General features: G+C 35.9%; 1 protein-coding gene across 1 annotated transcript; it reads right to left on the reverse strand.

Moving 5' to 3' along the window:
• Window positions 1–5,526: 5,526 nt before the first annotated feature.
• On the reverse strand, window positions 5,527–7,143 carry LOC144997204 (putative serine/threonine-protein kinase PBL28). The gene is made up of 2 exons (XM_078957058.1): window positions 6,114–7,143; window positions 5,527–6,013 (listed from the first exon to the last, which is right to left on the reverse strand). Exons 1-2 carry the CDS (start codon window positions 7,020–7,022, stop codon window positions 5,555–5,557), a joined length of 1,368 nt encoding a protein of 455 aa, XP_078813184.1. The 5' UTR covers window positions 7,023–7,143; the 3' UTR covers window positions 5,527–5,554.
• Between the last annotated feature and the right edge of the window lie 9,715 nt (window positions 7,144–16,858).

The following is a 16,858-nucleotide window of genomic DNA, read 5'->3' on the forward strand; positions in this document are numbered from 1 at the left end:
ACAACCATCCTTGACCCTGGAATGCATAACACATTCAGGATGATCTTCAAGATAAGGATCAAATAAATCCTAAGAGAATCTTGAATTTGAGCTGAAGACCTCTAAACTTTTCAAATCATGATAACTTTAACTCTAAGGATTTAGCTGAAGACCTATTACCCACTAGTGTTCAAACATATACCTGAACCTGAAATTTTCCAATCATGACAAATTTAACTCTAAGGATTCCTTGAAAGAGCATAAGCCAAAACATACCCTCCTAGCCTGAGATCCGAACTGCCAATCCGGTACCTGGCCTGCTAAAACCCAAGAACACAAACCCTTAATCACATCACAAAGCATTCGTAATACATCAATCCACCTGTATGCTCACGTGCTTATATACTAATGCCAACCCCACGACCACCATACCCCAAGTTTTGCTTACATCCCAACTTTGAAGGTCACAAGCTTGCTCACTTATTCCCCGAACTCAGATACTTGATAAGGAAAAATCCCCAACATAGGTAGCGACCTACCAAACCATCAATCAACCATTCTACTTCCAACTACAATTCCCAAGCCGATCATAATGGTCGTTCCATTCTTGAGGCTCGCGACTTGAGTGCACGGTCTCAAGCCAACAACCTCGAGGCCTCGAAACCTACAAGCTCATCTAGGTCTGCACCAATTATTCCAAACCGATTTCGCCACTTGGGTCGGATGATTACTAGACCATCCTCATTCCTGAGAAACCATAACTAAAGATCAATTGATACGGAGCTACTACCGCGAATCATGGTATCAACCCATGCTATCTTCCCCGTCCATGACTTAGAATCCCCAAACCTCTCCTCGATTCTAGTATGGATCATGTGCTTCCAGTAGTACGGGTCTAACACTACATTCCATACATATCCATACTTTCCTCAAGAATCATCTCGGGTCTTCTAATAACTACTCATAATAATAATATTCCTAATACCTGCTCCCCAACAAAACAACCACACAAAATAGTTCCTAGGCTCTCTTAGGATTTCCCACCTCCCATGCCATCAGCTGCTGAAGGACTCCAATTAATGTCAACCAACCACTTCATGAATATAGTTACATGCAACAAAACTTAAATAATATTTTGACTAAAGGACCCAACACTACAATGCTTAGACTCAAACGAGAGTTGTGCAATAGGGCCAAATCCTACACTCTAAGATTATTTATTCTCCATAGCATGTAACTTAATGTATTCATTTGGTAGTTAGCCCACATCCATGTGAGTACTATAAAGCATAAAGCAAGTAGAATTCGATCAGTGGGGTCGGGTGGCAATAAGACATAAAAAGTCAGGTAGATCCTTATACGAAACTCTCGATCTCCAAATCCAAGAATCTTGAATATACTTCCGTATTTCCTTCACTCTCTCAAGAGTGGCTAACCATTATACTCGCTATCTAACAATGCACTGCACCCACTCGTGTATGCTAATCATACATAACAATGGATGCTATATATAGTTGAATACTCAATTGTATCCTAAGCCCTTCATCAAACAAGAACAAGAAATAAGGGTAAACCAAACACTCTTAGGCTATCGAATCTTAGTTATGTACAACCATGACGCACACACTAAGAAATTATAGTAATGAATTCCTTTTCATAAAAAATGAAGATCCTAGGCTATCAAGCATCATATAATCAGACAATTCTATCATGCAATTTATGAAGATTCCTAGCCTATCACTAGTATGCCGCTCTAACATATCGCAATATGAAATAACAGTGTGGTAATTAGGGTCAACTTATTGGCTCTGGCTGATCATACACATCACATACTCTTTGATTATTTTCAAAACAATTTGAAAATCATTTTTAAAACCTTTTTCCTTAGTTTGAGACTCGATTCACACGATTGTTCCTTTAATCCACTTAAATGAATGCTCTAATACCAACTTCTAACATCACAAAAATTTTAACAAATTTAAACTTTTCAAACACAACCGATTTACTAACAGAAGTGTTTACAAAACCATGTTTCCAAAACATTATTTAAAATTCAGAGTCTCCCAAGATCAAATCAGTCGTAAAACCAAGGATGTGTACGATCACGCCTTCGCCTTGCCATGATCCACTAAAGTAACGGAAACCATAAACAAGAACTGTAAGCACGAAGCTTAGTGAGATTCCACAAAATACCACCACATGAACATATGTCATATACAAACAACTGCATGTATTGGGTCCTCAACTAAAATCATGAATTACCCCTAGGCCTACAATATGAGTATGGCTTGCCTATCTGGCCCACAACTCATATATGACTTGCTCTCGAGCCCACAACATAAGTATGGCTTACCCTCGGGGCCTACAACTTATGTATGGCTTGATCTCGAGCCAACAACATAAGTATGAATTGCCCTCGGGTCCTATAGCTTATGTTTGTCTTGCTCTCTCAGTCATCGGACTGGAATACCAGTGTTTAGCTCTTAGTACGAGTCTGGCATATCAACCGGTCCTCGACAACTAGTATAATCATGCATATTTATCCCATACTCAGCATATCAAAGGATAACATAATATTAAACCGATAGGTCGGCCTTGCTGCCTTCGACTCGTAAGTATAGTGAGGAAAACGCACCTTTTGATCTGATTCATTACTGATAAGGTGTCAACTTTGAATATCAGCTCCAACCAACACCTATTCATCAAATAGAGACCTATCCTTTGATACCACTCAAGATACCTCAAATACCCCTTAGATCAAACTTGGTCAAATTTAAAAGTCAAATTCAACAGTTCGTGTTGACTCCAACACATTGTGTTTGCCTCTTGGACACGTTGTGCTTTGCCTGCATCCAAATAGTATGGAAAATCCCAACCAGCATGTTGTGTTGACTTAGAAACATGTTGTGTTTGCCGAAGTTCCAACAACTTAATACATTAAGTTGTTTTCTTTGATTCCAAGAGCTCCAAACCTCAAATCTAGTCCGAAATGTGATCCAGAAGGATAATGATTCCAACTTTATCCGTTGGTACTACACAAAAAGGTCCAAAACCCAATCCATAAAGCTTAATAATGTAGGAGCTTAACCAATAAGTACTTAATCCTTAAAGTCTGAAGCCCCTCCTTTCCAGAAGTGATTCTAACACTAAAATCATCCCAAAGGTTGGTGTTTTATAGACATACATGTCCAATCCATGCCTTGTACCATCCAGATCCAATACATTACTAGATCACCTTGTCTTGGAGATTCATAAAGTTGCAAACTTTATGAGGTCTAACCATCCCAACAACCAAGAACAAGAAGCTAAAGGGACAAAACTCAAGATCTGACAACTTGGAATGATAAAAATCGAGTATTGGACACTTATAAAGGTCTAGAAGAGTGTCAAGGTGAAGAATGGGGACTTGGTTGCTTGATCTTTGCTTCCTTCCTCCTCTTCCTTCTTCCTTCTTTAGCTTGAAAGAGTACCAAACTAGCTAAAACAATAAAGGAAGGTGATTAATGTTTCTTTCAAGGCTTAAGGGGGCTGAGGATGAACAAACCCTAGCCTTTTTATTATTTAATTATGGAGCAAAAACCCAAAAGATTAGGGTTTCATTCCTGCCATTAACATGCTATATTCCAATAGGCAATACATCGTGTTGTCATTAATGAAATTTGTGTTTCTTCTTATCTGGAATGTTGGAGACTCCACATGTCGTGCCCAATTCTCAAAAGGTGATTCATTTCTAAAATTGCTCCTCAAAATTTAGGGCGTTACAGAAAAGAATAGACGTATGAGAGAAAGATAAGTAAATCGTAGGTCATATTTAAAAAAAAATTATAAAAATTAATAAAATCATTAAAAGCAGATTGTAAGTGCAATATTGTCTTTTTATTTCTTTTAGGGACAACAACACAATAAAATAAAATATTAAAGATTGTTGGAATGCAAAAAAAATTTAGGAATCAAACGTTAAATTTTAATAAACCATTGAGACGGTTTCACTAATTTGTTCTAATGATTTAAAACATGCATCAATTTAATTCCTTGTCATCAACAGGTACCTGACTATATATTCTACAAAATTAGCATGGAGGTTATGAGATGTATGTCAATTATATGCAAGACGTGTACCAACTAGAGAATGGTGGGGGGCATTTCCACTATAGGGGATTTAAAATGAAGTGCTGTTAAGGCTCAAAAAGTTCTTGGGTGTGTGGTCCTTGCTAGGGATGTCAAAAACCTCCGTGGGACCCCGATCCCGTACGAGACTACATTTTTAAAAAAGCCGGGAGCGGGAGCGGGATCGGGGGCAAAATTAAACCCCGTTTATTTTTGGGACCGGGGTCGGGAGTTGGTATTTCCGTCCCGTACTCCTGCGGGGGTCCCGGTTGTACATTTATCTAAAAAATATATATTTAATATAAAATACATATACAAAATAGATTTTCTAATTTTAGGTTTAGGTTAGGTTTTACTTTCCCGTTTCCAATTATTGGATATTGAAGAGGTAGTGAATTGATCATATAATTTTAGACATGTAAGTATTTTATATTTATAATATTGGATTTGTCGTATTTTATATTTATAAGATTGTTAGAATTATCATTTTGTAATGTTGGATTTGTAATGTTGGATTTTTAATTTTTTAGTTTCTAAAAGATTAGGTTTTAAGCTTTTAAATTTGTTAAAAATAGTCTTTTTTAACCTAAATCAAAGTAGTTGTTTAGCAAAAAAAATCGAATTTTATGTCTATAAACTGGGGGAACCGGGGCGGGACCGGGAGCGATGGAGGTAACCGGGGGCTATGTAAGCGGGGGAGCCGGGGGCGGGACCGGGAGCGGGGGCACTAACTGATTTCGGGGATGGGAGTGGGGGCATCTATTTCTGCTCTCGTTTGGTTCCGTTGACATCCCTAATGCTTGCTCACCTTCATGGCACCCCACGGTGAACGCACACCAAATGATCCACATTAATAAAAACAAAATTACATACTAATAAGTAACCTATAAAAATGATAAAAGAAAATTTAATATGAATAAATAATCGTCACTAATACATAAAAGAAACCTCTATATAAAAGTTTTTATATTTTGACTTCATAATCAATTTAATATCAATTTAGTATGTATTTTTTTATTCAATTAGTTCCAAAACCGGTGTTTATATTCATTTTGATATTTTACAAGTCAACAAGTAATCCTATTTTTAAGATTTACTCATTTGGCCTAGTTTTTAATTTTATTAAAAATTTGCTTTTAAATTTACGCTTATGGCCAATATTTAAAATTTTGGTTAAAAATTCATCACAAATTTAGTGTTTTTATATCTTTTTTTTTTTTTTTTTTTTTTTTTTTCAAAACTTGGTTTTCGAATATGTTTTATTTCTTTATAAAACCATATTTATTGAAATATGTATTTATTAATTACATAAAAACATTTTGTATACTTTTATTTATATATATATATATATATATATATATATATATATATATATATATATATATATATATATATATATATATATATATATATATATAGACACATTCACATAAACTCGTATTTTAGAAATAAAATGTATACAAACAAACTATTTGATAAAAAACACGTTCTTTGGATCTTTGATGGATCCAACCTTAACATACTTACTCCTGAACATGATTTCCCAATCATCTAACGCCTCCAGCTCAATCTTCCCTAAACCAGTGAGATCGCTGTTCAAATCTTCCTCTTCAAAGCTGAGTTTTGCAATGGCTCTACTGGCATCTTTCCCGCTCCACTCTCCATAAGTACCACCTGCTCCATAAAACATCCTGGATGATGATACATCATATATCTGACCTTTGATCGCCATAAGAACAGGCCTCCTAGGATCTGTACCATTGTATGTTTTCAACTCCTCTTCCGACATATCACCAGGGCGAATGATCAGGTCTTCTTTAACATTAGTAGATATCTGTTCCAGCTTATCATGCATATGCAAATTTACCTCAGCATAAAATGATGCTTTGAATATAAACGTCTTTTCCTTCTCGACCATATATTCCACCTATATATATTTGAGATATAGAATCAGGATATGCATATGTGTTTAGTTATTAAATAAAGTAAATATTCCTGTTAATATTTCTGAAAGATGTAGAGCTTACTTGGCATTTAAGGGCATGTTTAAGTTGTTTTACTATCTCAGCAACCCGTGGACGTTCATTACGTTCTCTTCGAAGACATTGATATGCAATTCTGGAGAATATTTCCAAACAATCTGGGTATATTTGCTCTTGTAGACAATCAAGTACAATTGTCTGCAGCTTCTTTTTTTCATAGCAGCTTTGTGCCAATTTTGACAAAAACCGGCGATTGTCATCATGCTTCGCTACACAAAGCCTTCCACACAAGATTTCAAATAAAACCACCCCAAAGGAATAGACATCAGATTCTTTTGTCAAGAATCCAGTATCCATGTAAAGTGGATCACAATACCCAATAGTCCCTACTGCATGGGAGATAAGAAATGTGAATTCTTGGTTAGCAGGTCCGAGTTTAGAAAGACCAAAATCTGAAATTTTGGCATTCCAACTTTTATCTAAGAGTACGTTGGAGCTTTTAATATCACGGTGTAGCACTCTTTGTGTAGTCTCACCTGGATTGTGAAGATACTCAAGCCCACGAGCTGCCCCAATGCATATGTTTAGGCGTTGGATCCATGAGAGATTAGAGCTACTAATATACATATCGAGACTTAGATTTGGTAGATACTCATACACAAGGATATTCTCATCACCCTCATCACAAAATCCCAAGAGAGTGACCAGATTTTCATGTCTGTAACGGGAAAGCATCATGATCTCTTTCCAAAACTCAGGGGTCCCTTGTCCAAATCTTGTATCTAAGCGCTTTGCTGCAACCATAACCTTCTCACCAAAGTGAACGAGTTCTCCTTTGTAAACCTTACCAAATCCACCTTTACTGATGTAGTTGCTGCTATCAAAGTTATTCGTTGCCAATTTTATAGCTTCTAGGGAAACTCTAAGGTGTGCAAACTTTTCAATGGACGACATTTTTTTTCTGACTTTGGTAGATATTGAAGGAAACGGAAATCAAATCTTAGATCCCGCAGATAAAATTCGAGAGTTTATAAGGCAACGAGCTATACAGTTTGATGAATGGATGCCCATCTCAAAAACGATATCTGAATTGAAGATTAAGGAGAAGAACGTTGCATTTATTTCGGTCATAAGGTGGTGTTTGATTTCATTCTGACTGGATCCGGTCAGAGCTCAGACCGTTTGTTACCATTGTTATACTCTTACTCGGTCAGTTGATGGGTAGTTAATGGCCTGGGTCCTGGAAGAAAATAACGCTGACTTGGTCCTTTGCATCAATTTCAGGTATTTGTCCTTCAACGAAACTTCAATCTAGCGTCTCCCAAAACGATTCTTCCCAGTGCCTTCCAAGATGATTTCATTAGGCAAAATGTAAAACGCCAAACCATTTAAGAAGGCTATCGTCTGATACTCCTAAGCCCTAACTCGTAAGTTTCAATTTCGACTATACTATCCATGCACTAGGGTTTCTGGGTTGATTTTCAATGTAATCATGTAATTTTGTAATTGGGTTATCTATAGTTTTTGGGTTTGAATGTTTGATCTTATACAGAAATTACAGTATATTTATTAAAACATAAAGTAAAGGTAAGGAAAATCGAAACTTGGGATTTGTGATTTGTGATTTGGGAAGTCTTTGATTGATGTCTCTTTCACAACCAGAACTTCACTCTTGAAAGATTCAAGTGCTTTCATGTTCAATAACCGTATCATTGAAGCGATTGGAGAAGAAGCTAGAAAGTAAATATTGTTAATAGATGTTACTGATGTAGGGAAGAAAGGGCTAGAAAGTAAATATTGTTAATAGAAAACGTTCACTCCTGGATGTCAAAATCGAGTTTTACAAACTATTTGCATCCTTCCAGGTGAGGATTGTTACTTCCGTTTTTCTTATTTAATGTGTATTTAGGTTGATTTTAATGAGTTCCTTCCAGCAGGAAATGCTTTTATGAATCTGTACATAATCCTCTCTTTATATTTGACTTTATTTCTGCATGGATATGATGAAGCAATGCGCTTTTTAACAGAAACAAAAGTCTTGGAAACCCCCATTGCTAACCATGGATAGAAAGAGAGGATTCTTTGACCTTTGATTAAACGCGTCCATGAAAACTATTTCGTGCTTGCTGTTTTATGCTTCTCAAGAAACACAGACACAGACGTATCTGAATCATCGACTTCTACTAACGAGATGTTGCTTGGTTTGTCTATTGTGACTACCATAGAACTTGTTGCCATTTTCTTGAAGCTAAATCCACAAATCCCATATGGATTTGCAGAGGTACAAAGATTTAGTCATTATAGAAGCTTATCTAATGAAAGAAAAGAATAGTTGATATCTGGATCTTGAAAGCTTAAAAAACAAATGTATAGTAAGATGGAAGGATGTAGAAGTTGACTAGTCACGATACAAAATCTTAAAGACGGTTAGGTGTGGACAACTCCCATGGAGGCTTTTTTGTGCGTTATGAAGGCACAAAGACCGCTCCCCTTCACCGTTGTGTATTATAAGCTTAACCGTTGCTTCCCGTTACCACCACAACAACCTGTAACGCCCGTTTTCTTCTTTTTTTCTTCTAAAAACATCGGTGGGCGTTGCCCACACCGACCAGCCAAAGAGAAAGAAAAGAGTGATTGTACTTTCAAAAGAAACTTAGTTTTGTCGGGGGTTTATTTGACGTATTATAAATTTAATTTTTTTTTTATTAAAAGTACAATGCTATTCATTGGTATTGTATAAGCATGTCATTATTGATGGTAAAAATAGTTAATACTTGATGAAAACAAATTTTGCTACGTAAAGGTAATATGGTTATTTTGTTTCATTTAACATAGTCAGTCAAAGATATAATTAAACAACATGGTTTCAGTTGCTAGTAGTTATCATCCGCATTTATTTATTTATTTTGAATATTGAAATATGTATTAGAATTATTCAAATAATGCCCAACTAGAGGCGGATGCACATTGAAAAGAAAATGTTGAAAAAAATTCATTTAGGACAATTTTGTATATTACCTAGCGAGAAGAGATTTCTTTTAAAGGAATTAAAGAAAATGAGATGTAGGCATTAGATAGCCATAGCAAAAGAATGAAAAACAAAAGACATTAAATACATTTAGGGCCGGTCTAAGAAAAGTTCAAAGTGTGCCTATTAGTAGGGCTTACTAAAATCTAGGACCTAAAGTTTCTTATCCTTCCTGTTAAACTGTTTCTAGGACCTAAAGTTTCTTATCCTTCCTGCTAAACTTGTTTCCAGGAGGTGATTAGGAAAATAGTGAATGGAAGCACTTATGTTGGACTTAGAGCAATGTCAACAAGGGAACCACATAATCACCTATGAGTAGAAATAAATCGAATCACCAAATTGCCCTTTCCTTTTATAGAAAAAGTCAATTTGTTCATCAGGTTTGGCCAGTTGGAGATCCAAGAGGAGGAACAGGGACATGGACTCCTGAAGCTATAAAACTCGTGTGGTCATGTCATAGTGAGTGCATATACGATGTTGGTCTGGTCCACCAAAAATGTCGACCTACTTTTTATATAGGTTTTTAGAGGACAAAGATGTTAAGACTTTACTACTTTACTTTATGTATTTTGCAATATAATATGAAAAATTATATTTGAAAAAATATTATAAATTTTTTTCATAAATTTTTAGGTCTTTTAAGTTTTAGGGCCTATTTGTTGTTAAAGTGCACAAGTCACATGACCGCCCTTGAATTATCCTATAAGAATGAGATCTAGTAACCGAGGAGGTAGATATCGACATGCTCTCTACTGACATGCTCTCTACTGTTGTTAGAGTACTTGTTTTATATAGACGTGTAGAGTACTTGTTTTATATAATTGTCTCTCAAATAAAATTTTTATATATACGCAATAAAATCTAAAACATCCAAACAAATTCACATTTTAAAATTTTCATCATTAGAGTAAAACATTTCCAAAAACGAGGGTGTGACACCCGTTTTCATGACATGTGTTATTACAATATATGTAATGACCTAAAAACCTCATATTGAGAGTTGCAACATGTATTTGGTATAACTATGAATTTGAGTGAACTTAAAATAGTGAACTGATGATAATTTGATGATGTAATATGTAGGTTCATGTACTCAAGTGTTGTATCAGGAAATAAGTATAGTTAAATTAGGAAATTATGAAAGAAGATGATAGTACACCGTGAGATGGTTTCGTGGATATAAAGTTTGCCAAAAACGGAATCTTTATGAGAAAGTTATGATTGTTTGAAGTTGAGATGAAAGTACATTGTTATTTTGAAAAAAGTCAACGTAAGTCAAAGTCAACAGTCAACACTATAACTACCACATGTCAAACACTTTGGGACATGAGGCATAAGGAGATGATACATGGTGAAACTGAAGTCTAGCTAATCACCATGACGTGGCATCCTTATGGTTACCTCGTGGCGATCCCATAGTATAAATATAAGAGTTCTCGTGTCAGTTGGGGGATTTTGGAACATTCAATCGAAGATGCCGCTCGGGATGTATTCTCGGGAGATCATAACGGAGGAGATATATCATTGCACAGGGGATACGGAGTTGAGTTATGAGATTTACGAAGGTATATTTTATCTTGTTTTTATGTATATACGTTTATGTGATGTTTTGTAGAGTGTTGTAATTAGACCTGAGTAAGTGTTACGAGATTTTGTGATATGGGAATATTATGAACCTGGTAATTTGTTAAATGTAAATGTGGTCATTTTAGGTTAAATACCCTAATTTATTGAGATTTGTTGATTGGAGTAATTGCTTGCAGCGTATAGTCGCTAGTGAGTTATATTTGAAAACATGACTAGTTTGGGTGACAAATAGTTACCGACTCTATTTAGTGATCAGGTAATTTATCACTATTGTGAATATTGTGATGCGATTAGACAAGTTCTAATGAACTTGATATATTGTCTAAATAGGGTTGGACAAGTGATTAATATGAAAGCAGCCCTGAAGTAGAGGACATAATAATGGTTACTCTTCACTAACTAACCAAGTGAGTAACCTTATCTTTCTCTAAATTATTGTTATCAAACATGTGATAATTAATGTGCATACTTTAGAGTTGAGTATAATATTTTAATTGCGGTTTATTAATATTCTATGAGTTGAGTGTTTGGGATAATTAAGAATGATAAATGTCTAATACTATACAAGTCATTAAGTAGAGTAAGTAGAAATCATAGGATTTTAATACTATTCTAGTAAACAGATGAGTATAATTGAAATGCATAGCAAAGTAATACTTTTTAGCATGTGCAGTCGAGATATGAAATCGAGTATTAAATGACGTGTTAATAAGTGATTATGGTTGAGATGTATAATTTTATATTACTATAGGAGTTAAGGATTGAGAATTACTGAGATAAATAGCTGATTATTGTTACGAGTTAAATACTTAGTATAATTGTAAGATAGAGATGCAAAATAAAAGAGATGGATGGAGATAGAGATATAGAGAATGGGATATGGATGGAGATAGAGATCCAGAGAAAGAGATATAAATAGAGATAGAGATGCATAGAATAAGAGATGGATGGAAATAGAGATACAAAGATAGAAAGAGAGATGGAGATAGAGATAGAGATGCAGAGAAGAAGAGGGGGATGTGGATAAAGATGCATAGATATAAAGAGAGATATAGATAGAAATACAGAGAATGAGAGAGGGATGGAGATAGAGATTCATATATATATATATATATATATATATATATATATATATATATATATATATAAGAGGGAGAGAGAGAAAGAAAGAAAGAAAGATATATATATATATATATATATATATATATATATATAGAGAGAGAGAGAGAGAGAGAGAGAAAGAAAGAAAGAGTGATAAAGATACAAATGGATGTAGAGAAAGAGATATAGAGAAAGCTAGAGTATGAGTATAGAAATTATGATAGAGAGAGTTAGAGGGAAAGAATGAGAATGAGTGTAGAGAAAGAGTAGAAATAGAATATGAGAATATGGGGAAGGTGATGAATGAGTATCTTGTGAGAGTCTAATGAAAACCTAAGTAGTGGTAAGTCCATTACTACTATTATTAAAGTAAAGGGTCAGTTGTTAATCTTTACTTGATAAATGAGTCTCACAGGACGTTCAATCTATCCGGACCGCCCTGGGTCTATTGTCCTTCAACACAAAGCAGGACCACCTCAACCCTACCACACAACACATGTCGACAAATACGTAACTCACAAACACATAATCAATTAACAGTCAAGCGCAAATCATACTGATCAATAAGCATAACATCATCCTATCTACCAGGATATTGATCTAATAGATTACTATCGCAACAAGCATACGAGAAACCAGTATAACAATCCAACAGGGACGTCATTGGTGCCTTCAACCCATAAGTATAGTGAGGAAGACTGGCCTGTCAAGTAGTGCTGAACTGGTAAAATCTAACTCCGAAACTCAGCTCCGCACTCAACAGCCTACAACCACCATATGACCCTTGTATCAAAACCTCAAAATACCCAAAATGCTCTCAAAGACAAACTCGGTCAACATTAGCCAAAGTCAAGTCAACATTTAAGGTCAACAGTCCATGTTGACCCAACTCGTGAAGTTTCTTCAGTACTCAGAGAAACACGGAAAGTCTGAGCCAACTCGCCTAGTCCTTCGGACGACTTTTCGAGTGCCTACAGTTTTCCAAAATAGCGGGAAAACCCTGATCCAACTCATCGAGTTGTCAGAACAACTCGTCGAGTTTTACCAGCTTAACTCATTCAGCCCTTTTTCATCCCGTCTAACACTCAAGAATGTAGATCTGGTACCTAAGAGCTGGAAAACTATGTAAAGTTGCTAACTTTATGTCCATGCATGACATAAAGAGGCTAAACTACTCAAAAATGACTTAATAAATGACTTAGAACATGAAGGAAGCCTAGATCTATATAAGGCTTGAAACTTTAAGCCCAAAGAGGCCACAAATTGCCCCGATCTGAAATGGAAATTTCCAGAAATGACCAAACCCAAGAATGACTCCAAAATGAACCCAAAATGACAATAAACTTGCAAGGAGGAGATCTAAGAAATAAATGGTCAAGGTTTCGACTTTATACCTCAAAGTGGCTGCAACAATATAGAAGATCTCGGATTTACAGCCTTCCTCTCAATTAAGCTTTTTCAAACTCCAAACTCCTTCCAAAAGAACACCAAGAAACACAAGCTCACACACACACAAACAAAAATGAGAGAAAATATACGAACTATTGTTTCTTGGACAGAGGGGCGGATAAGGAGGCCATCCAAAGGCCATAAGGCCTTTAAATAACGTGCAACACCCTAAAACATAGGCTTTCATAATCAGCCACCAACTCGTCGAGTTTTTCTCAACAACTCGTCGAGTAGAGGCCTTCAACTCGACGAGTTCAAAAGGGAAAAATTTCCTTTTAAGCCATAAATCTCATACTTGGGAATTGGGATGTTACAATAACTATATCATAGCTATATAGTGTAAAAAGTTCAATATAACTATTATATATATTGATAATAGAGAGAAAGATTATGTATAGTGGTATAAAGTTATTATACAAAATACATCAAATGTTGAGTGTCTTGTCATATTGAGTAATAAGAAAATTAAAGTTAACCCGAATGTCATCCAATGATACTATTGCATCCTCATCTAGCACGCACTTCCACAATTATGAAAAATGGAAAGTGATATGAATCTGAATGAGCTCCTCTAGTAGATCCAATCTATATGCAACCTTGCCAAACCTGGCAATAATCCAGAATGCTCCAATATATTGAGGACCCAAGTTTCCCCTCTTCTGGAAACGGATCACACCTTTCCAAGGTGAGACCTTCTATAACACCATATCAACGACCTAAAACTCCAAATCAGATCGACACCGGACATCATAACTCTTATGCCAACTCTGGGCGGTCTGTAGTCATCGTAACTCTTATGCCAACTCTTCGCTAAGGATTGGTCGCTTGTAGTTGGAAGTATAAAAATGGATGGACCATATTGACACACTCTGAGAAGATGTAACTCTTGTTCAGAAGTGATAGTCTAAATGGGACATGGAAATGTTTCCATAAATGGAAGTTATTCTTTAAATCTGTGTAAGATTAGGAAACTTAATGCAATAAGGATGTTCAAAGGAATGTACTTTGAATTTGAGACTTCGTTTCCATGGAATTGCTCTCCATTGGAATACTTTGTAATGTCTGTTTCCATGTCTCTATGACTTTTTTGCATAGTCATTACAAGAGGATCATTGCATATAAGTTTAGAATCTAACAGATTACAGTAAATGGCAAGAATTTGATATTCTTACATTTATGGTAAGAATTTGGAATTGTGAAATGAGCATCATTGAAATGTTGTCAATTGATCTATTTCACAAAGTAAGGATCATAGATAAACATGGTGTGCATGCTTGGAGCATGGGACAACTATTGTTTTAATTCAAGTATTAAGTTGATTATACAAAACATTATATAATGAATAATGAGTAATCAATATGGCGCTCAAAAGTTTTGCGGCCATGTAGGATTAGTATTATTCATGTGTTTCACTTTGCATGTTTTGACTTCCCGAATAACTGGGTTATTCAAACCATCCACAGTTGATCATACTTTGATAGAAGGTATTGAGGCAAGAATGTCATGAATGGGTCTGTAATTTATCTAGGTGTTTTAGACACAACACAAGTTTGATGCAGTGTTCATGAGTACTCCTGGAATAAGATTCAATTATTGGATTCAACCCACGCTCATCTGAATCAATTCATGGATTTTATCACAAGTGATTGTGAGACGATAATATCTTATAATCTTAAAACCAAGACATGTGAGTTGTAGTTTACAAGTCGGATGCACATTGACATATGTAAATGCACCATTAACTTGGTGTTATAAAACATAATGTTGTGTGTGAATTAATGAGTAATTACAAGAAAGCATTTGAGTCAAAGTTTGTCCATTCCTTTTACCTTTAGAGGGATAAAAGTGATATATGTGGGCCCCACGATGATTTGGTGATGACATCCCTAAGTGCTTGGCCAAGCCTGGACTTATTTGATTTTTTCAATTAGTCGGTCGTCATAAATCGAAAATCGGGAAACAACAGATGGACAAAGAGAATGATTATAATCCATGTCTCATGTCCATACGATATCTAGAATGGAGGAATATATGATCCCTTATGTAATGGACGCGTCATTGACTAGGTTAGAGTTTGACAACGGCTTTTAAGAGCTACAATTGCTAGTCAGGATTTTGGATTCATACTTGCAATAATAGTTATTAGACTTATCCAAGTAGGAGACCGTTGTATTAGGTGTCTAAGCCCATAGCTATATTTGGTATGTACTTGACCCGAGAGTAGCATGGTCCATTCAGGTTGCATATCATCAGGACAATTTGATAGGATGGATACTTGAGTAAGAGGTTACCTATGATTTATTAATATATTATAAGTTCTAATATATTAATCATATTATTTAATTAGTATTGATCAAGAATTAATTTGGAATTAATTTTTTGATCAAAAGAGACTAATTAAATATATGGGGATTGATTTGGTAAATAAATGATTCTTATAGTGTGGGCCAGTGGGCTAATGGTTATTTAGGATGGGCTAAACCAATATGGTAGTCTATGGATAGTCCATGGAGGTTTAACCCATTGAGCTAAGTAATATGAAAGGTCATAGGCATTATGGTTTGCATGAATGTAACTCTATACCTTGCCACACTATAAAAGGAACCCATTAATCACCAAAATTGGCCCCATGCATTCCAAGAAGATTGGTAGTTGTTTTTGTGCGCAAGTAGCCTCTCTCTCAAGTTCTCCTTTGTACGGTGTGTTGTAAACCGTTTGAGGTGCAACATTTGGGGAACTAAGTTGTTAAAGGCCAAAACTACAAGCTACAACAAAGAGGTAACTCTATAACTCAATTCTATGTTGTTTATATCAATTGTATGTTAGTTGTAGGCTTGAAGTTTTGAAAACAATATTTCATGTATAGTTACAGAAAACATAGATCCAAAGCTATTAGGGTTGTATGTGCACCATAGGATGTTGTAGTATATTAAAACCCAACACTTTCGTCTTGACAAAAAGAACCAACGCTCCCCACAGAGAATTGCTCGAATGAATTAACTGCTTGCTAGCGGCTCCTGCAGCTGAGATGACAACTCATGTATCTTAGCCGGTGCCAATCGGTACAATGCCTTGGCAATAGGGGCCACACTTGGCACAAAGTCAGTACGGAACTCGACCTGTCTCTCTGGAGGCACCTCAGGTAACTCGTCCGGGAATACATCAGCGAACTCTTTGACGAATGGAACATCTGAAACAGAAACCTAATCCCTGACTCGTGTATCCACAACATACGCTAAATAACCTGCACACTGTGCTAAATATACTATCAAGCCCTGGCTACCGAAAAAACCCAGAACCCAGCCTGGTACCCTCTCCATAAATAACCAGTTCTCCTCCACTTGGGGTTCGAACTACCACATGCTGGCCCTCGTAGTCGATCATAACACCGAAACAGATTAGCTAATCCATACCCACTATAACACAGACATCTCTAAAAGGAATCGAAATCAAATCGATTGGATACGACACCTCGAATATCTCTAGAAGGCAACTTTGATAAACCGAAGAAGTAGAAACCATGTGTTCGTTGGCGATATAAAGTCAAAACGGACACTCCAACTCCCCCATGGGCAAAGCAAACTCCTTACTAAAAGACCGAGAAACAAATGTCTGACTTGCACCC

Source organism: Lactuca saligna, chromosome 1, assembly GCF_052625555.1.
Source record: "Lactuca saligna cultivar CGN05327 chromosome 1, ASM5262555v1, whole genome shotgun sequence".
NCBI lineage: Eukaryota > Viridiplantae > Streptophyta > Magnoliopsida > Asterales > Asteraceae > Lactuca > Lactuca saligna.